Source organism: Caretta caretta, chromosome 9 (genome assembly GCF_965140235.1).
Source record: "Caretta caretta isolate rCarCar2 chromosome 9, rCarCar1.hap1, whole genome shotgun sequence".
Classification (NCBI taxonomy): Eukaryota; Metazoa; Chordata; order Testudines; family Cheloniidae; genus Caretta; species Caretta caretta.
This window is the reverse complement of record NC_134214.1, coordinates 8,383,785-8,404,190: the sequence shown is the minus strand read 5'-3', so window position 1 is coordinate 8,404,190 and position 20,406 is coordinate 8,383,785. Positions and strand designations below refer to the sequence as shown.

The 20,406-nt window shown below is 59.6% G+C and overlaps 1 protein-coding gene across 3 annotated transcripts in view; it reads left to right on the top strand.

Moving 5' to 3' along the window:
• CLCN2 (chloride voltage-gated channel 2) overlaps window positions 1-20,406 on the top strand; it is a 45,604-nt gene that overhangs the window by 16,063 nt on the left and 9,135 nt on the right. For 2 of the 3 annotated variants that reach the window (XM_048865457.2, XM_048865456.2), the window contains exons 3-15: window positions 12,723-12,854; window positions 13,295-13,423; window positions 13,606-13,739; window positions 14,022-14,099; window positions 14,890-14,968; window positions 16,418-16,543; window positions 16,955-17,039; window positions 17,278-17,379; window positions 17,704-17,788; window positions 18,117-18,272; window positions 18,516-18,585; window positions 19,382-19,492; window positions 19,982-20,195. In XM_048865457.2, the coding sequence (XP_048721414.2) occupies window positions 12,723-12,854; window positions 13,295-13,423; window positions 13,606-13,739; window positions 14,022-14,099; window positions 14,890-14,968; window positions 16,418-16,543; window positions 16,955-17,039; window positions 17,278-17,379; window positions 17,704-17,788; window positions 18,117-18,272; window positions 18,516-18,585; window positions 19,382-19,492; window positions 19,982-20,195 (1,501 nt within the window). The other variant, XM_048865458.2, reaches the window with a different exon arrangement.

The window sequence follows — 20,406 nt, the reverse complement described above, 5'->3', positions numbered from 1 at the left end:
CAGGCGTGTATTGAGTGCAGTGTGAACAGAGCCTGGATGTGTGTGGTGAGGGGGAGACCTGACTATCCCCATGGCTGGGGGGAGTATGAACTGTGTGCCTGCGTAGGGCAGGGAGGGCGTGGAAAGTAGGGGTGTGGGTGTTTTCTGCAGGGGGGGCTCTGTTCTGAGTGCCAGGTTAGCAGGGGTCCTCCCCCCACACCTACCCTCCATCCCCGTGCTGTGCTGACTTGTGGGCTCCCGGCACTGGGACGTTCTGTTCCCTGGCTCCCCCAGGCATGGTTGTGGCGCTGGGCACCTCCCACCCCCGCCCTTGGGGGCCCTAAAATAGTCCCCTTGACAACTGGCGTCGCTCTGGCTCGCATTGTTCTTGAGGCACATTCTCTGTCAGAGCATAGCCTGCTCCGATGGCCCCATGTGTCCCAGGGCCCCACCCAGCAGGCCCCTGCCCCGCTGGCTCCTCGCCCGGCTGCTTGGGCAGGGTGGAGCCCCTGGCCAGCTGGCTCACTGTGCCGCTGAGGGCTGTGGTGTCAATGTTGTGACACGTGTTTTCCTGGCTCTGGGTCTGGGTCCCTCATGTGCTTGCTCCAGGCCTGGCTCCATGGCCGGGTCTGGGGGTGCTGCCCTGGCGCTGCCCATGGCAGAAATCAGAGGAGCTGCTCCCACCTACTAGAGACTGGGCAAAGAGCAGGCCTCTCTAGCTGCTCTGGCGGGCGCTGGGGGCTCTGTTTCAGCCCCTCAGCTGGCTCCTGGCCCCTGCTGAGCTGCGGGGGTCTCTTAGGGTTCTGCCATGCCCAGATTCCCTATGGCCTCATGCCCCTGGCAAGCTCATCTGATGCACTCAAGGGGCATGAGCGCTGCCGGGCAGGGGGGTGTGAGATGGGCAGGTGTGTATTGAGCGCAGTGTTTACAGAGCCTCTATGGGTGAGGAAGGGACCTGAATGCCCCCATGGCTGGGGGGAGTGTGAGCTATGTGCCGGCATGGGGCGGGGAGGACATGGAAAGTTGGGGTGTGGGGGTGTTCTGCAGGCAGGCTCTGCTCTGAGAGAGTCAAATGTGGTAAAAATCTTAAAAATAAAAAACTCAATACTAACAGGAGATTTCAGCTACCCTCATATCGACTGGGTACATGTCACCTCAGGACGGGACGCAGAGATAAATGTTCTTGACCCCATAAATGACTGCTTCTTGGAGCTGCTGGTCCTGGAACCCACCAGAGGAGAGGCAATTCTTGATTTAGTCCTAAGCGGAGCACAGGATCTGGTCCAGGAAGTGAATATAACTGAACCGCTTGGTAATTGTGACCATAACACAATAAAATGTAACATCTCTGTGGGAGGGAAAACACCACAGTAGCCCACCACGGTCGCATTTAATTTCAGAAAGGGGAACTGCACATAAATGTGGAGGTTAGTGAAACAGAAATTAAAAGGGACAGCCCCAAAAGCAGGGGTGAAAGTAAGTCGAGGGTACTCTGGGGCCAGCTCTGGCCCCCGGAAGGGGCGGGGTTGAGGGGGTCAGAGCCAGCCCCAGCCCACCCTGTAAGGTACGTCCCGTCCCCCCCCCGGGGTAGCAGCAGCAGCCCGGGGCTCCGGGGGCTATTTAAAGGGCCCGCGGCTCCCCTGCTTCTACCGCCTCGGTCCTTTAAATAGCCGCCGGAGCCCTGCAGTAGTGGTGGCGGGGCTCCAGTGGCTATTTAAAGGGCCCAGGTGATAGAAGCAGGGGAGCCTCAAGCCCTTTAAATAGCTGCCGGAGCCCTGCAGCCGCTACCCCAGGGCTCCAGCAGCAGGGCTCTGGAGGCAATTTAAAGGGCCTGGGGCTCCAGCCACTGCTGGGAGCCCCAGGCCCTTTAAATTGCCCCCTGGGGAAGCCGGGCTGCCCCAGTACGGTGCACCGGCTCTTGCCGGTACGCCGTACTGGGGCATACTGGCTTACTTTCACCTCTGCCCAAAAGTGAAATGCTTGTAAGCTGCATGGAAACTTTTTAAAGACACCATAATAGAAGCTCAAATTAAATGTACACCCCAAATTAAAAACCATAGTAAGAGGATCAAAGCAGTGCCTGCCACTGTGGCTAAACAACAAAGTAAAAGAAGCAGAGAGAGGGAAGAAGGCATCCTTTAAAAAGTGGAAGCTAAATCCTAGTGAGGAAAATACAAAAGAGCATAAACTCTGGCATGTGAAGTGTAAAAGTATAATTAGGAAGGCCAAAAAAGAATTTGAAGAGCAACTAGCCAAAGATTCAAAAAGTAACAATTTTTAAGTACATCCGAAGCAGGAAGCCTGCTAAACAACCAGTGGGGCCACTGGACGATCGAGGTGCTGAAGGAGCACTCAAGGATGAAAAGGCCATTGCGGAGAAACTCAATGAATTCCTTGATTAGTCTTCACTGCAGAGGATATGAGGGAGATTCCCACACCTGAGCCACTCTTTTTAGGTGACAAATCTTAGGAACTGTCCCAGCTTGAGGTGTCAGTAGAGGAGGGTTTGGAACAAATTGATACCTTAAACAGTAATAAGTCACCAGGACTAGATGGGATTCACCCAAGAGTTTTGAAGGAACTCAAATGTGAAATTGCAGAACTACTAACTGTGGTATAAAGAAAAGGAGGACTTGTGGCACCTTAGAGACTAACCAATTTATTTGATCATAAGCTTTCGTGAGCTACAGTTCACCGATGAAGTGAGCTATAGCTCACGAAAGCTTATGCTCAAATAAATTGGTTAGTCTCTAAGGTGCCACAGTCCTCCTTTTCTTTTTGCGAATACAGACTAACATGGCTGCTACTCTGATAACTGTGGTATGTAACCCATCATTTAAATCAGCATCGGTACAAGATGACTGGAGGAGAGCTAATGTGGTGCCAATTTTTTTTAAAGGCTCAAGAGGCGATCCCGGCAATTACAGGCCGGTAAGCCTGACTTCAGTCCTGCGCAAACTGGCTGAAACTGTCGTACCAAACAGAATTATCAGACACATAGATGAACATGATTTGTTGGGGCAGAGTCAGCATAGTTTTTGTAAAGGGAAATCCTGCCTCAGCACTGCTAGAATTCTTCGAGGGGATCAATTAGCATGTGGACAAGGGGGATCCAGTGGATATAGTGTACTTAGACTTTCAGAAAGCCTTTGACAAGGTCCCGCATCAAAGGCTCTTAAGCAAAGTAAACAGTCATGGGATAAGAGGGAAGGTTCTTTCATGGATCAGTAACTAGCTGAAAGATAGGTTTCAGAGTAGCAGCTGTGTTAGTCTGGACTTGTGGCACCTTAGAGACTAACCAATTTATTTGAGCATAAGCTTTCGTGAGCTACAGCTCACTTCATCCGATGCATCCGATGAAGTGAGCTGTAGCTCACGAAAGCTCATGCTCAAATAAATTGGTTAGTCTCTAAGGTGCCACAAGTCCTCCTTTTCTTTTAGTTGAAAGATAGGAAACAAAGGGTAGGAAAGATAGGAAACTATTTACCTCTCTCCAGTCTGGTCAGTTTTCAGAATGGAGAGAGGTAAATAGTGGTTTCCCCCAGGGGTCTGTAGTGGGACCAGTGCTGTTCAAAATATTCATAAATGATCTTGAAAAAGGGGTGAACAGTAAGGTGGCAAAATCTGCAGACAATACAAAATTACTCAAGATAGTTAAGTTCAAAGTAGATTGCGAAGAGTGACAAAGGGATCTCACAGAACTGGGTGACTGGGCAACAAAATAGCAGATGAAATTTAATGTTGATAAATGCAAAGTAATGCACGTTGGAAAACATAATCCCAACTATACATATACAATGAGTGGGTCTAAATTAGCTGTTTCCACTCAGGAAAGAGATCTTGGACTGATTGTGGATAGTTCCCTGAAAACATCCACTCAATGTGCAGCCGAATGTTAGGAACCATTAAGAAAGGGATAGATAACAAGACAGAAAATATCATGTTGCCTCTCTATAAATCCGTGGTCCGCCCACATCTTGAATACTGCGGGCAGATGTGGTCGCCACACCTCAAAAAAGAAAAGAAACAAAAGGAAGTATTTCTTCACACAATGCATAGTCAACCCGTGGAACCTGTTGCCTGGGGATGTTGTGAAGGTCAGAACTATAACAGGCCTCAGAAAAGAACTAGACACGTTCATGGAGGATAGCCAGGATGGGCAGGAATGCAACCCTATGTTCTGGGTGTCCCTAGCTTCTGTTTGCCAGCAGCTGGGAATGGGCGATGGGATGGATCACTTGGTGATTACCTGTTCTGTCCATTCCCTCTGGGGAACCTGGCACCGGACACTGTTAGAAGACAGGGTACTGGGCTAGATGGACCATTGGTCTGACCCCGTATGGGCTTATTCTGCACCCCTCACCCCCCACATTTGAATCTGGGCAATTGGTAATAGGGGACTCCAGCAGCTGGGAGACCAGGGTGATGGACACTTCAGGACTAGCCCGTAGGCAATGTCAGATACCCCCTCACCCGCATGATCCCTCAGCCCAGCAGTTCTGTGTCATGTCAGAGCTCCTAGAAGGGGGGCACAAGTGGGCTCCCCCAAGCACCCGGGCCCCAGCTCAGGAGGGAAGGGCCCCGGATGCTGCTGTCTGTTTCCAAGCCCCAGTCGTGAGGGCTGGGTGCTGAAGCTGCCCCGTGAGGCCATGCTGGGCAGCCCAGAGGGGGCAGTGCTCTGGGGAATGCTGTGTCCAGTGAGTCCAGCCTCCCCAGCGAGTGTCGCAGGAGGCTGGGCCGTGTGAGGCTGGTAGGGACCGGTTGCAGCAGCTGCGGTTGGCACAATGCCAGCTTGGCACAATCCAGGGGTTACTGTCATGCAACAGGAGGAGACCCTGGCGGGCCAATCCCAGGCAGCCAGTCGCCAGTTTGCTGCAAGTGGATCCAGTGGCAGGGTGCCACGTGCTTCCAAGCCCCGTGAGCCTGGGTGGAGTCCTGTCACTGGCTTCTAGCTCTGGGGCCTTAAGACACACCCCGGGACAAAGACCTTTGTCTGACATCCTCTGTTAGGACAAGGGGCACCAGTATCTGAGCCCCCCAGTTGATCTCCCATGTTCCCTCAGAGCTCTGTGGAGGCTGTGGGTGCTCCAGGCTTCCCCCCTTCAGGGACAGCGTGGCAGGAAAGCTAAGAACAGGCTCAGCAAAGGGATTTCCTAACCCAAGTCACATCACTCCTCCAGGCAACCATTGCCAGCCTGCTGCCAGGGCCCTGATGCAGTAGCCAAGCTCAGAGTTCTCGTCACTGTCGCAGGGAGCATCACTCCATGGGCAAACGTGAGGCTGGGAACTCCTTGGGCCTGCATCGGCACTGCCGAACTGCCTGCCCCAATTATCGCTGGTGTCCTTAGGCTGGGTCCGCGCTGGCTAGGCCGTGATGGGGGCAGTTCCTGTCTCTCGCCAAGCCTGCCCAGGGCCTTGTCTTCGCTATGACTGTAACCGAGCCCAGGGCAGCTGGCCGCAACGTGTGGTGTGGAAGGGTCCCAAGTGCACCCCTCCAAGCCAGGCTGTTCTTGCTCAGGGAATGTGCTTTCGGTCCTGGGTGTGCCTGGAGGTGATGAGTGGGTAGTGGTGTGAGGAGAGGCTGTCTACTTTCAGGGGGTGAGCTCAGGTGACCACAGTCTCCAGGGCAGAGAGGAACCATCGGATGGGGGGAGTGTCTGTGCCCTAGGGATCTGTTGGTGCCCACTAGCAGAGGGCAGCGGAGAGGTGCATAAGGGTTATAGGGTGTAATGATGCTGGTTCTGACGGGACCCAACAGAGAGTGCTAATCAGGACAAATTGCTTAAAGCAGGGCAGTTACAGCCCAAGGCTGGGGTTTTTCCACCTCTAAGGCAAACCAAACCAGACAGACAGAGAGGACTTTGGTTTTACCCACTGGCTAACCACAAGTCACACAAGCAATTCCCTGAGACACTCCAGTTTCCCAGTATCCCCACCAGTGCCACTCGTTGTGGGGATGAATGGTTATGAAAACCAATACCCCAGTAAAAGAAAGAAGGTTCTCTCGATCCCAAAGGACCAAGCCCCAGACCCAGGTCAATATACAAGTTAGATCTTACCCACAAATCACGCTGATGCCAAACCTTTAGAATCTAAAATCTAAAGGTTTATTCATAAAAGGAAAAAGCTAGAGATGAGAGCGAGAATGGGTTCAATGGAATCAATGACATACAGTGATGGCCAAGTTCTTGGTTCAGGCTTGTAGCAATAATGGAATAAGCTGCAGGTTCAAATCAAGTCTCTGGAGAACATCCACAGCTGGGATGGATCATTCAGTCCTTTGTGTAGAGCTTCCATTTGTAGCAAAGTCCCTCCAGAAGTAAGAAGCAGGACTGCAGATAAGATGGAGATGAGGCATCAGGCTTTTATAAAAACAACAAGGAGTCTGGTGGCACCTTAAAGACTAACAGATTTATTTGGGCATAAGCTTTTGTGGGTAAAACCCCACTTCTTCAGATGCACAGAGTGAAAATTACAGATGCAGGCATGACATAATGACACATGAAGGGAAGGGAGTTACCTCACAAGTGGAGAACCGGTGCTGACAGGACCAATTCGATCAGGGTGGATGTGGTCTACTCCCAATAATAGGTGAGGAGGTGTCAATTCCAGGAGAGGCAAAGCTGCTTTTGTAGTGAGCCAGCCGCTCCCAGTCCCTATTCAAGCCCAAATTAATGGTGTTAAATTTGCAAATGAATTTTAGTTCTGCTGTTTCTCTTTGAAGTCTGTTTCTGAAGTTTTTTTGTTCAAGAAAAGCGACTTTTAAATCTGTTACTGAATGTCCAGGGAGATTGAAGTGTTCTCCCTCTGGCTTTTGTATGTTACCATTCCTGATGTCCGATTTGTGTCCATTTATTCTTTTACGAAGGGACTGTCCGGTTTGGCCAATGTACATGGCAGAGGGACATTGCTGGCACATGATGGCATATATAACATTAGTAGATGTGCAGGTGAATGAGCCCCTGATGGTGTGGCTGATGTGGTTGGGTCCTCTGATGGTGTCACTACGGTAGATATGGGGACAGAGTAGGCAACGGGGTTTGTTACAGGGATTGGTTCCTGGATTAGTGTATCTGTGGTGTGGTGTGTTGTTGCTGGTGAGTATTTGCTTCAGGTTGCAAATACTGGACACAAATCGGACATCAGGAATGGTAACATACAAAACCCTGTAGGAGAACACTTCAATCTCCCTGGACATTCAGTAACAGATTTAAAAGTAGCTTTTCTTGAACAAAAAAACTTCAGAAACAGACTTCAAAGAGAAACAGCAGAACTTTAAAATTCATTTGCAAATTTAATACCATTAATTTGGGCTTGAATAGGGACTGGGAGTGGCTGGCTCACTACAAAAGCAGCTTTGCCTCTCCTGGAATTGACACCTCCTCACCTATTATTGGGAGTAGACCACATCCACCCTGATCAAATTGGTCCTGTCAGCACTGGTTCTCCACTTGAGGTAACTCCCTTCTCTTCATGTGTCATTATGTAATGCCTGCATTTGTAATTTTCACGCCATGCATCTGAAGAAGTGGGGTTTTACCCACAAAAGCTTATACTCAAATAAAGCTGTTAGTCTTTAAGGTGCCGCCAGACTTCTTGTTGTTTTTGTGGCTACAGTCTAACACGGCCACCCCCTGATACTTGACAGCCTTTTATAGTCTCTTGCCATGTAGTCTTTATTTCTTTGTTCCAAAGACAAGCTACCCAGCACATGGCATGGAAAAACCTGAGTTCTGTCCCTAGGCATGTCCCTGCGTGCCTTGCTGAGTCACCAGGCGTATCTGCCTTCTCTCAATGGGTCAATTGTGTAGCTGATGGTTCTTCATGGGCCATCAAGCAGGCTAGGCAGAGCTGACACCAACTTGTCTGGGGTGTCACCCAGAAGCACAGCACAAGTTTGAACTACAGACAGTATAGAGCCAATATTCATAACTTTAACCACAAAAATGATACACATACACAGACAGCATAATCATAACCAGCAAACCATAACCTTGTCTGAGACACCTTATTTGACTCCCTTTCTACAAGATTTGGTGCCACTACAGGACCTTGATTGCAACAATGTTCTGTACGGTCCCCGTTCAAATCAATAACATCACATAGGGATACCCAGGGTCTGGGATCTACATATTAGTTTGGCACAGTGTCTGCAGGCTCTGAGCTGCTGGGATGAGTGGGGCACAGGTGACCTGGAAACACCTCCCTCTTCCCCCAACCTCCCCTCTGGGCTTATCCTGAGCGTAGGCGCCAGGGCTGGGGGAGCCAGTATGGGGTGCGATCTGATCCCGGGCCGCTCACTGCAGGCCACATTCTTCTGGGCTCTGGGTCTGATTGATCCCCCACACACACACACACATCTCCCAGTGCTGGTGCCAATTGTCCGGTGTTAGCCAAGTGCTGACTCCCTGCAGCAATCCACTGGGCCTGCACTAATGGTAGTGGCCACGAGAGGGCGGACGAGGCTGAGGACCCGGCCCCAGACCCCAGTGCTTTGCAGGCCAGGAGCATGGGGGCTGTGGGATCTCTATGGGAGCCCAGGCCCAAGGGTGGCAGGCTGAGCGGAGCAGCTGCCCCAGGTACAGGTGGGGGCAGAGAAGCCTCAGTCTCGGGCTGGCTGCTGGGGCCAGCTGGGGCTGCCAAGCCACGATGCTGCCAAGCACTGTGGCTCTGGGCCGTGGAGCTGCCGTGGGGCACCTTGCTGTGGGCACAGCAGCATCGGCATCAGCCCCTGCTTTGCTCAGACATCGGCCAGGAGACCGGCTGGCTCATTGCCAGGGAGCCACCAGCCATCGGGGCTCAAGAGGTGCCCATCCCTTAGGTGCCTGCTCAGCCTTGGGGCTGGCTCCTCGCTGGCTGGGTCTCTAGAGGCCCACTCAGAGCCCTGGAAGCCATCCCTCTGGCCTGCCTCATGCCTCACCCTCTGCACCGCAGCAATGCCCCCTCCTCTGCTCTGTTCTCCCCCCGGGACATCTCCCCGTTGCAAAATTCATTCCGCACATGGATGTAAAAATTTAAGGGAACATTGGTCCCAACCCACATCCCCCGCTGCTATCCCAGCGGAGGGCTTTCTGTGCTGTGAGCAGCCTTGCCTCACTTCCCCCAACACCCCGCTCCCTGGAGACCTCGCAGGCACTCTGTGCCCTGCGTGCCAGGGCTGGGAGGAAGAAACACGGCCGGTGGGGAGTGAGAGACCTCGCTCCAGGAGAGATGAGACTGATGGCCCCAGCCCGTGTCCCTGCACCCAGCCTCAGTGGCATCACTGGCTATGGGGCAAGAGGGCAGTTGTCCCCCAGACTTGTCATAGGTCAATATGCTCCACTTGCCTCCCCACTTTGCAGGATATAATATAATCACCTATCATGTTCCATATGCCGACACTAGTTTGCCCCACATCCTTTGGATTTTCTGAAATGACACCCTTGCCTGGCACTAGGGGGCGTTGTGCTGCTGCCCCGCCGCACCCTGCCCATCTCCGCGTGCCCAGCCTGGCACTAGGGGGCGCTGTGCTGCTTTAGATGCTGCCCTGCCTCTCTTTCCCCCACACCCCAGCTTGGTGTTGAGGGGCCCTGCAGTTCTCACTCTGCCCCAGCGTGGCCTTTGAGGGCACTCTGCTGTGGCAGGTCCCTGAGTGATGTAAATGTCAACGTCCAGGGTTGTTTGGCGTGTGAGACAAGTGGACTGTGGGTCTCCGTCTGCAGCCGTCTCTGCTGGACTGCCCGCAGCGCAGCTCCCACAATGAACTGGCACCAGGGGCATCTTTGTTCAGCACTGGGAGAGCAGAGGGCTGCAGGGTCGGGGTTGAGGGGCACTGGCAGAGCTGTGGGTCGGGGGAGCCCAGGGCTGGGATAGCAGTGGGGGCTGTAGGTCAGGACTGAGGGGCACCGGCAGAGCTATGGGTCAGGGGAGCCCAGGGCTGGGATAGCAGTGGGGGCTGTAGGTCAGGACTGAGGGGCACCGGCAGAGCTATGGGTCAGGGGAGCCCAGGGCTGGGATAGCAGTGGGAGCTGTAGGTCAGGATTGAAGGGCACCGGCAGAGCTATGGGTCAGGGGAGCCCAGGGCTGGGATAGCAGTGGGGGCTGTAGGTCAGGACTGAGGGGCACCGGCAGAGCTATGGGTCAGGGGAGCCCAGGGCTGGGATAGCAGTGGGGGCTGTAGGTCAGGACTGAAGGGCACCGGCAGAGCTATGGGTCAGGGGAGCCCAGGGCTGGGATAGCAGTGGGGGCTGTAGGTCAGGACTGAGGGGCACCGGCAGAGCTATGGGTCAGGGGAGCCCAGGGCTGGGATAGCAGTGGGGGCTGTAGGTCAGGACTGAGGGGCACCGGCAGAGCTATGGGTCAGGGGAGCCCAGGGCTGGGATAGCAGTGGGGGCTGTAGGTCAGGATTGAGGGGCACCGGCAGAGCTATGGGTCAGGGGAGCCCAGGGCTGGGATAGCAGTGGGGGCTGTAGGTCAGGACTGAGGGGCACCGGCAGAGCTATGGGTCAGGGGAGCCCAGGGCTGGGATAGCAGTGGGGGCTGTAGGTCAGGATTGAGGGGCACCGGCAGAGCTATGGGTCAGGGGAGCCCAGGGCTGGGATAGCAGTGGGGGCTGTAGGTCAGGACTGAGGGGCACCGGCAGAGCTATGGGTCAGGGGAGCCCAGGGCTGGGATAGCAGTGGGGGCTGTAGGTCAGGATTGAGGGGCACCGGCAGAGCTATGGGTCAGGGGAGCCCAGGGCTGGGATAGCAGTGGGGGCTGTAGGTCAGGATTGAGGGGCACCGGCAGAACTATGGGTCAGGGGAGCCCAGGGCTGGGATAGCAGTGGGGGCTGTAGGTCAGGACTGAGGGGCACCGGCAGAGCTATGGGTCAGGGGAGCCCAGGGCTGGGATAGCAGTGGGGGCTGTAGGTCAGGACTGAGGGGCACCGGCAGAGCTATGGGTCAGGGGAGCCCAGGGCTGGGATAGCAGTGGGGGCTGTAGGTCAGGACTGAGGGGCACCGGCAGAGCTATGGGTCAGGGGAGCCCAGGGCTGGGATAGCAGTGGGGGCTGTAGGTCAGGACTGAGGGGCACCGGAAGAGCTATGGGGGGAGCCCAGAGCTGGGATAGCAGCGGGGGATGTGGGTTGGGACCAATGTTCCCTTAAATTTTTACATCCATGTGCGGAATGAATTTTGTTATGTGCACCAAGATGGAGGTGACGTGTGGCGGGGGTGGGGCCGAGGGGTTCGGAGTGTGGAGGGGGCTCAGGGCTGGAGCAGAGGGGTTGGGGTGTGCGGGGGTGATGGCTCTGGCTGGGGCTGTGGGCTCTGGGGTAGGGCCAGAGATGAGGGGTTTGGGGTGCGGGAGGAGGATCAGGGATGGGGCAGAGGGTTGGTACGCAGGGGGGTGAGGGTTCCGGGGCGGGTGGGGGCGACTCTGGGAGGGGGGCCAGAAACGAGGGCTTTGGGGTGCAGGCTGCCCTGGGGCTGCGGCAGGGAGAGAGGACTGCCCCCAGCCCTCTCTCGTTGCAGCAGCCTGGGGCCGGGGGAAAGGCGCCTCTCTCCAGCTGCAGCAACTCCAAGGCTGGGGCCAGGGGAGAGGTGCCTCTCCCTGCCTGCGTGGCCCGCTAGAGCCTTCTGCGTGGCCACGTAGCTTAGAGGGAGCTTAGGCTGGGACTGAGGGACATTGGCGACGCTGTGGGTGGGGAGCCCAGGGCTGAGATAGCAGGGGGCTGTGGGTCAGGACTGAGGGGCGCTGGCAGAGCTGTGGGGTGGGAGGACCATTTGCCCAGCAACCTCCCAGCTCTGTGCCCATGCGTTCCTGGCTGAGGGGCGCTCTGGGCTGGGGCAGCGTCAGTCGTGGGTGGGTGGGCCCCAGGTGACCCGCCTGCTGAGTGCTCCTCTCTGCCATCCTGTGCCAGGTTCCCTGGCCAGGCAGAGCCCTGGGGGTGAGAACTTCCCTGTCTCTCTCCCCAGCTGGGGGTATGGGGCTGGGCTGCTCTGCCCAGCACGGCTGAGGTCTGGGCGAGAGCAGGTGAGTTAACACAAGCTGCTGGTTGGCTCGCTGCCCTGGAGCCAGTTCAGCCTGTGCCCCCTGAGCTCAGGGCACCCCGGGGGGCACAGCCCATGCCTTTCCTAGGAGCTGACCCATGCAAAGGCAGCTGGGGTCCCCAGGGAGCATTGAGCCGGCTCCTCCCTCCCCTGGGTCCTTCAGGCTCAGCACCCTCCTGGACCCCTGGCCAGCCCTACCCGAGGGTGTCCCTTCTCCTGGAGTTTGGCCCTGCGCCCGACTGCTCTGACTTCTCTCCTCCAAGCCCCATCTCTCCCTGAGCGACAGAGGCTTGAGCCCGGCCTGCAAGGTCCCTGTGGCCAGGGCAGGAGCCAGGGCAAATAGCCGGAGCGGGCACAGGCTGGCTCTGCCCATCCCCTGTGCCCTGTCCTGAGGAGCTGACCCGGAGCTCAGTGCAGATACCCAGGCTGCGCTAACCCCTGAGGGTCTGCCGGGGCCGTGTCCCAGCCCACCTGGCCGCCTGGGTCCTGGACGCTCCCCCAGCCCACAATTTCCCCTTTCCCCCACCCCCGGTGCCCCAGTGGCCCACTGCTGGAGAGCTTGGATCGCTGCAAAGAGATCTGTGCGGATTCTCCATGCGTCTGAGCCGTGCCCATCCCCGTGGCCGTGTGGGAGACAGGTTACGGGGGGTCGGTTAATCTTGCCTCCAGGGGCTGGGCAGGGAGGGTGGGCCCTTCGCTCTCCACGCTCAGCTCCCGCGCTCTCCCCACAGTCTGCACCGTGCGATGCCAGAAGTTCCTCATCTCCAAGGTGGGCGAGGACTGGATCTTCCTCATCCTGCTGGGGCTGGTCATGGCGCTAGTGAGCTGGGCCATGGACTTCGCCATAGCCACCTGCCTGCAAGGTGAGGGGGGCCGGGGCCACTCGCCTCTATGCCCACAACCTGAGCCAGGCAGCTGGTCCACTTGGCACCCTGAGGGCACAGCCAGGATTGCCCAGGTGGGGGGCTGGGTACCCTGTCAGCCAGGGGGCTGGGCCCAGGTGTGGAGCTGGGTAGGTGTCAGCCAGGCAGGGATGTGTCCGAGGCATGGCTAGGCAGGCTGCTGCCCAGGGGTGCTGTCTCTTCCCGTGGGTTTGGGCTCAGTCCCGTGACATGGTGGCTGCCTTGAGCAGAGGCTCCCGGCAGTGGAAGCATTTGGCCCCTCTGGATGGGGCCCTGTCACCCTGAGTGGGGCCCCATCTGTGCCCTCCCTCCCCTGGGCTGGGCCAGGCTCAGTCCCTTTGGGGAGTCAGTGACCCTGATCCCAGCAAGCCCCCTCAGTGACTCCCCCTATCTCTCTGCAGCCCAGAAGTGGATGTACGGGGGCCTGGACACCAACATCTTCCTGCAGTACATGGCCTGGGTTACCTACCCCGTGGTGCTCATCACCTTCTCGGCCGGCTTCACCCAGATCCTGGCCCCGCAGGCTGTGGGTAGGAGCCAGCCCCTGCCCCTTGGGATCCCCCAGCCCGCTGTGCGAGGCCACGCCTGGGGGAATCACCCCTCCTGTGCCCAGCTCTCCGGCCTGGGGGTGGGGGGCTGAACCTGGATCTTCCCTTCCCCCGCAAAAGGGTACGGACCCTCTGTCTGGGTGCTCACCCATCCCCTTCCCCAGGCTCTGGCATTCCCGAGATGAAGACCATTCTCCGGGGTGTGGTGCTGAAGGAATATCTCACCCTCAAAACCTTCGTGGCCAAGGTCATCGGCCTGACCTGTGCTCTGGGCAGCGGGATGCCCCTGGGCAAGGAGGTAAGAGGGGCAGAGGAGCTACTGGGCCATGTCTGGAGGGGGCACAAGCTGGGTGCCAGGTGCAGTGGGCGGGTGGCCCTACCAGGGTGCATGTACCAGATGTGGTGGGTGGTTGGCGCTGCTGGGGGGGCATGTGCCAGGTGCAGTGGGTGGGCGGTGCTGGAGGGGCGTGTGCCAGGTGCAGTGGGTGGGCAGCTCTGCCCATGAGCAAGTCTTCCCACAAGGCTCCCTGCTTTGAGGCTGGGTGCCCGTGGTAACCGGTCCTTGGCACTCTTCCCACAGGGGCCCTTTGTCCACATTGCCAGCATGTGTGCCACCCTGCTCAGCAAATTCCTCTCCCTCTTTGGAGGCATCTACAAGGTGAGAGGCTGACGCTGTGCGGCCTGCGGGTGCTGACCAAACGGGTACCGGGGGCAGGTCTGGGCTGGGAATGCAGGTCTATTGGGCGGGGGGTGGGGGCTCTCAGGTATGCGGAGGGACCTTTGGGCTGGGGGGCAGGAGGTTTGTTCTCTCTGACCCTGGCAAGGGAGAGGGTTAGCCCCATGGGGGGTGTCTCTGGCCATGGCTGGGCAGGGCAGGAGGGTGGCTCTGGCCCTGGCAGGGGAGAGGGTGAGCCCGTTGAAGGGTGTCTCCGGCCACGGCAGGGGAGAGGGTGAGCCCCACAGGGGGTGTCTCTGTCCATGGCTGGCTGGGGCGGGAGGGTGGCTCTGGCCCTGGAAGGGGAGCAGGTGAGCCCCACAGGGTTGTCTCCAGCCATGGCAGGGGAGAGGGTGAGCCCCACAGGGGGTGTCTCTGTCCATGGCTGGGTGGGGCAGGAGGGTATCTCCGGCCATGGCAGGGGAGAGGGTGAGCCCCAAGGGAGGGTGTCTCTGTCCATGGCTGGGTGGGGCAGGAGGGTGTCTCCGGCCATGGCAGGGGAGAGGGTGAGCCCCACGGGGGGTGTCTCTGTCCATGGCTGGCTGGGGTGGAAGGGTGGCTCTGGCCCTGGCAGGGGAGCGGGTGAGCCCCTCGGGGGTGTCTCCGGCCATGGCAGGGGAGAGGTGAGCCCCGGGAGGGTCTCTCTGGCCACGGCTGCCTGGGGCGTGTCCCCGCAGGGAGCTCCCGTCCCGGCGCTGCCCTCCATTGTCTCCTGCTCTCTCTTGCCTTGCAGAACGAGTCTCGCAATATTGAGATGCTGGCGGCTGCCTGTGCCGTGGGCGTCGGCTGCTGCTTTGCCGCCCCCATCGGAGGTAGGGCCGGCCATGCGGGCTGTGGGGCTGGACCCTCCCCTGCCCCTGCCCTGCCTGATCCCAGAGCTGCCCATGGCTCTGAGCTAACCCAGCCCTCCAGCAGGGCAGCATGGGAGCTGTGCCTGGCCAGGGGGCCCCATCCCCCTCACAGGCCTTTGCACCTCGTGTCCCCAAGACCCTGATCTGGTGGGGACAGCCACATGGCAGGGGAGGCCCTGCATACCTGGGCCTGGCTGGCCACCAAACTGGCCGGGAGCGAGGCCCGGGACAGGCCACCGCCTCTTCCCCCCAAGTCGCTGGGGTCCCCACCTGACACCCCCCAAGCGGCGGGACGGGTGGACACAGGTGGATGCTATGGGGCGTGCAGGCCAGATGAACACAGGGTTTTGGGCCCAGCCCCCTGCTTTCCTCTCTCCTCACAGCTGTGCCCGGACTAGCCCCCGATCCCCCCTGCACTCTGCCATTGTGTTGCCTCTCGCTTTCCCCCCAACTGCAGGGAAGCCGCTCCCCGACTGCCCTGCCCATGCCCGGGCACACAGGCCCCAGGGCACCAACCCAGTCTGTACGGGCCTCCCGGGACGGAGCCCAGCAGCCCCCAGAACCCCCCCACACCTCAACGCTGCAGGTACCCTGGGCTCCAGAGACACGCACCGGCCAGGACTGGCCTCCCGGGTGCCTAGGGGGGTCCCCAAGGCTCTGTGCCCATGGCGGGGGTGGCAGAGGCCACTGCGTGGAGGGCGATCCCCCCAGAAGATGTAATATCTCCTCCTTTCCCCTCCTCTCTGCGCTCCAGGGAGGCCCAGCTCCGGCCCCATGGCTCCCTCGCTGCTTTGCGCTCCTAGGTTGGTGACGTGTCTAACTCTTTGCAGTGTCCCCCTCTGTCCATCTGTCTGTGTATGCTTGTTCCTCCTGCTTGCCCCAGCTGGACTGTCAGTGCCTTGCCCCCTCTCCCCCAAGATGGGCTGGTCCCTGCTTATGCCCCAGCACTGCCCACTCACTCGCACCACTCCCCTGTGCCCCCAAGGCGGGACCCGCTCGCTGTTGGGGGTGGCTGCCCAGCTGGCTGGAGAGGGGACCACTTGGCTCTGGCAGGGGGTGGCTCAGGGCCCTCTCCCAGCTGCCATCCTCACCTCAGGGCCAGCCAGCTGCAAATTGCGACCGTGCCCATACGCGGCTAACCTCACGGACCCAAGGTGCCCACCTAACCCCAGGAGCTGCCCATGCGGTTATAGTCTGGTCCCAAGAGGCCTTGGCACACAAATGTAAAGCCTGGGGAAGTGGAGATGCCCCAGGAGGTGTGTCTGGGTCTGGTGACCCTGTGCCGGCCCCTGCGTGGACTGTGCAGGCCGGGAGGCCCATCTTGGGGCCGCGGGCTGTGTGGAGCGGAGCCCCCAGTGTGCCAAGGGGCCATGGTGGCACTGCTTCTTCCCCTCCCCTCTGCCTCCCCAGGCGTCCTCTTCAGCATCGAGGTCACGTCCACCTTCTTCGCCGTCCGCAATTATTGGCGGGGGTTCTTCGCCGCCACCTTCAGTGCCTTCATCTTCCGCGTGCTCGCCGTGTGGAACAAGGACGAAGGTACAGCCCGCCCAGCCCCCCAGGGAACCGGCCCCTCCAGCCTGCACCGGCTACTGCCCTGCTGGCAGGAGCCCAGGGCTGGGGTAGTCGGGGGTTGGGATTGAGGGGCGCTGGCAGAGCTGGGGAGTGGGGAAAGCCCAGGGCTGGGGTAGTCGGGGGTTGGGATTGAGGGGCGCTGGCAGAGCTGGGGGGTGGGATTAAGGGGCACTGGCAGAGCTGGGGGGGAGCAGAGTCCAACCAAGGCCATGGGGGTCTCCAGCCAGGCCCGGCCTAATGGCATGGGCCCAAGGGGCCGCAGTGCTCTGAGTGGCGAGCAGCTGCCCAGTATTGGAGCAGGGCGTCCGGGTGCTAGGCCTCCCTGGAGGTCCCCTGGGTGACACGCTCCCCCCCGCGGTGTCTCGTCCCCCCCAGAGACCATCACGGCTCTGTTCAAAACCCGCTTCCGGCTGGACTTCCCCTTCGACCTGCAGGAGCTGCCCGCCTTTGCTGTCATCGGGTGAGTCCAGTGCCTTCTGTCACTCCAACCCCACTGGGGGGGGCATTGCTGCGGGGCAGGGGGGAGAGATATCAGACTTCCTGGGTGGGACGGGGAGGGATATATGAGGGGACTCTCCCCTCTTTCTGGGCCCCCTGTGCTGGGGCAGGGGGCATCCTCAGTGCCCCCCCCATCCCTGACAGGACCACCCCAGCAGTAGCTTCCTGGTGGTGGCTCACTCGGACGCCCCTCTCCCCAGGATTGCCAGTGGCTTCGGAGGGGCACTCTTTGTCTACTTCAACCGCAAGATCGTCCAGTTCATGCGCAAGCAGAAGACCATCAACCGCTTCCTGATGAAGAAGTAAGTGGTGCCTGCTGGCTCCCTCCCTGAGACTAGGGGCCCTTTGATCCCAGAGCAGGGGGCGCTGAGTACAGCACCCCCAGAACCAGGCCTGGCTGAAGAGCAGGTGGAGGGAGAACCCAGACTGGGGCGAGTTGGGGTTGGGGAGCAGGGGATTGAGCTGGGTGGGGCGCTGCATGCTGGCTGGGCTCTTTGGTTCCCTATGAAGCAGCTGCTGGCATGGGAGCTGCTGGGCACAGGGTGGTGCTAGTCCTTCCCTGAGGGCTGGGGCCAGTTGTGGTGGGTGCGGTGGGATCACTTGCTGTGTATGTTGCTCCCACGCAGGCGCCTGCTTTTCCCCGCGCTGGTCACTCTGCTCATCTCCACGCTCACCTTCCCGCCTGGCTTCGGACAGTTCATGGCCGGCCAGGTAACCTGCTCCCCTACCCTAGCCTGGCAGCCCTGCCCAGTGGGTATCATTGGCACTCATTTGGAGAACCTGCTGCTCTGTGCTTGCCCCAGCTGTGACTTGAACCCGGGACCCTGGCATCTGGAGCCAAAGCTCCAGTAGTGTCAGCCCTGATGTCTCCCAGATCTCCAGCAGCCAGAGGGCCAGATGCTGTGATGGGCTGGGCTGGGCTGGGGAGGGCACCCAGCCCCCACGAGGTCCCTGACAGGGAGCATCCTCGGGAGGGTGGGGAGATGGGGTGGAGGCGCTGCCCCGGGTTCACCCTGTCTGCCACGTTCCTTCTCCGCAGCTCAGCCAGAAGGACACCCTGGTGACCCTGTTTGACAACCGCACCTGGGCCAAGCAGGGCCTGGCTGAGGAGTTCGAGTACATTGGCATCTCTGAGGCCTGGAAGCACTCGCACGCCAACGTCTTCGTCACCCTGCTGGTTTTCATCCTCATGAAGGTGGGTCCCCGCGCCAGGGCTGGGGCTGTCCAGCTCACACCCCCTCTCCTCCTCCCCTTCCCCCGCACCGGGGCTGGGGTGTGGGAGGGGCCCTGGCTGGATGGGTGTGGCCCTGGCTGGGGTGTGGTCAGGCCCCTGGATGGGTGCGTGTGGTCTGGGTGGGCATGGGCATGGCGCTGGCTGGGTGGGTGTGCGGAGGATCTGGCTGGCTGGATGACCCCTGACTCATGTCTCTGCCCTTAGTTCTGGATGTCAGCCCTGGCCACCACCATCCCAGTGCCCTGCGGCACCTTCATGCCCGTCTTTGTCATTGGTGAGTACCAGCCCCGGAGGCACTCCTGGCCTCGCCCTGAGCCGGCCTGCCTGTGCAGAGCCCAGGGCAGCCCTACCCATGCCACCCAGCTCCCAAAGGGACAGCGCCTCCACGAGCTACTAACCAGCCCCTCCAGGCAGAGAGGAGAGAGCTGGTTTGCCCACAGTCCCCTTGTGCTGGCCGTTGTCCTCCGGCAACAGTGGCAGCTCCCTGGTGTGGCTGGTGCCCCGTGAGTGTGATGGGGTCCTGATGCCGGGGGTTGCCCCTCGGGGCAGGCCCTTTCCCGGAGTGCCAGGCCTGCTCAGGGCTTTGGGAAGGAGCTTTGGTACCTCTCAGCCCTGGTCGGAGTGGTGGTGGCCCAGTGTTCACTAGCGCTGGGTGGCACAGCACCCCTCCCCTGCCCCTGCGGGAGCATGCAGCCAGCACCATCCTCGCTCCAGAGCCCCAACCACCCAGGGTGGGAAGGAAGGGGCAGGGAATAGCCATAGGGGGTACAGACCCTAGTGCCACCTTGGGCCACCTCTCATGGTGCTGCTCCGGCTCCCACTTCCCCAGCAGCACTAAGGGGCTGGGACGTCTGCTTAGCTGGCTCCCTAGAGCACAGCAGCTGGCAGCCCTGGGCAGGGCCCTGCTGTGGAGCTCAGAACTGGTGGAGCAGTGACTGCCCCCTGCGCAGCCGCGTCGCCACAGGGATGGGCACCGTGCCAGAGGCAACAGGATACAACCGATTTTCTCCCCTCCCTGAAGATGCCTGGGCTGCCCCCAGACCCCCTCTGACCCCTGTCTCCTTGGGCAGGTGCGGCCTTCGGTCGGCTGGTAGGAGAGAGCATGGCAGCCTGGTTCCCGGATGGCATCCACACCGACAGCAACACCTACCGCATCGTGCCGGGGGGCTACGCCGTGGTAGGTAAGCGCCACGTTTCCGTGGCCGAGGAGAGGCTGCCACGGGCTCCAGCCAGTCCGACCGCCCAAAGAACCTACTCGTGGTGCAGGTGCATCTCCCTCCTGCCAGCCCCTGGAGTGAGCCAGGCTGTTCAGGGGAACCCAAATCTGTACGACCACAGAGACGTGTCTAGGCTCCTCCCCGGAGGGGGATGTCTCCAGGGCGCCAGGACCAGGGAGCCAGGGCCCAATTCTCCTCTGGGCCCGTGATGGGAGCAGGCGGCAGCAGGAGGCTGGTGGCTGGTGCAGACGGGTTGGCAGAGCAGCTTGAGGGCTCCCTCGGGGTGTGGGGGGGGCTATGCCATGGGGTCACATACTGGTCCCCCTCCCTGGGGCTGCTGGGGGGGGCTGGGGCTCATTGGGGGGCATCACTGTGGGGCAGCTCCGTGGGGTCTGGCTCAGGGCCATTCCAGCCCTGCCAGGGTCTCACTGTGCCGCTCTCTGCCACGCACAGGAGCAGCCGCGCTCTCTGGCGCCGTGACCCACACAGTCTCCACCGCCGTGATCGTCTTCGAGCTGACGGGCCAGATCTCCCACATCCTGCCCGTGATGATTGCCGTCATCCTGGCCAACGCCGTGGCCCAGAGCCTGCAGCCCTCACTCTACGACAGCATCATCCGCATCAAGAAGCTGCCGTACCTGCCTGAGCTGGGCTGGGGGCACCAGGAGTAAGGGCCTGCCCGGGCTTCCTTCCCCGGGGGGAGCCGGAGCCTCTGCAGGAAGCCCCTCTCAAAGCCAAGGCTCTTGGGAGCTCAGGGGACCCAGGCCAGGAGCTCCGCTCGGTGCCCAGACACACTGGTGATGGGCACTAGAACCATGCAGCAGCTGCTGTGGTTCCCAGGCCTGGGGGACTGCTGGGACCGGGACCCAGCCTGTTCA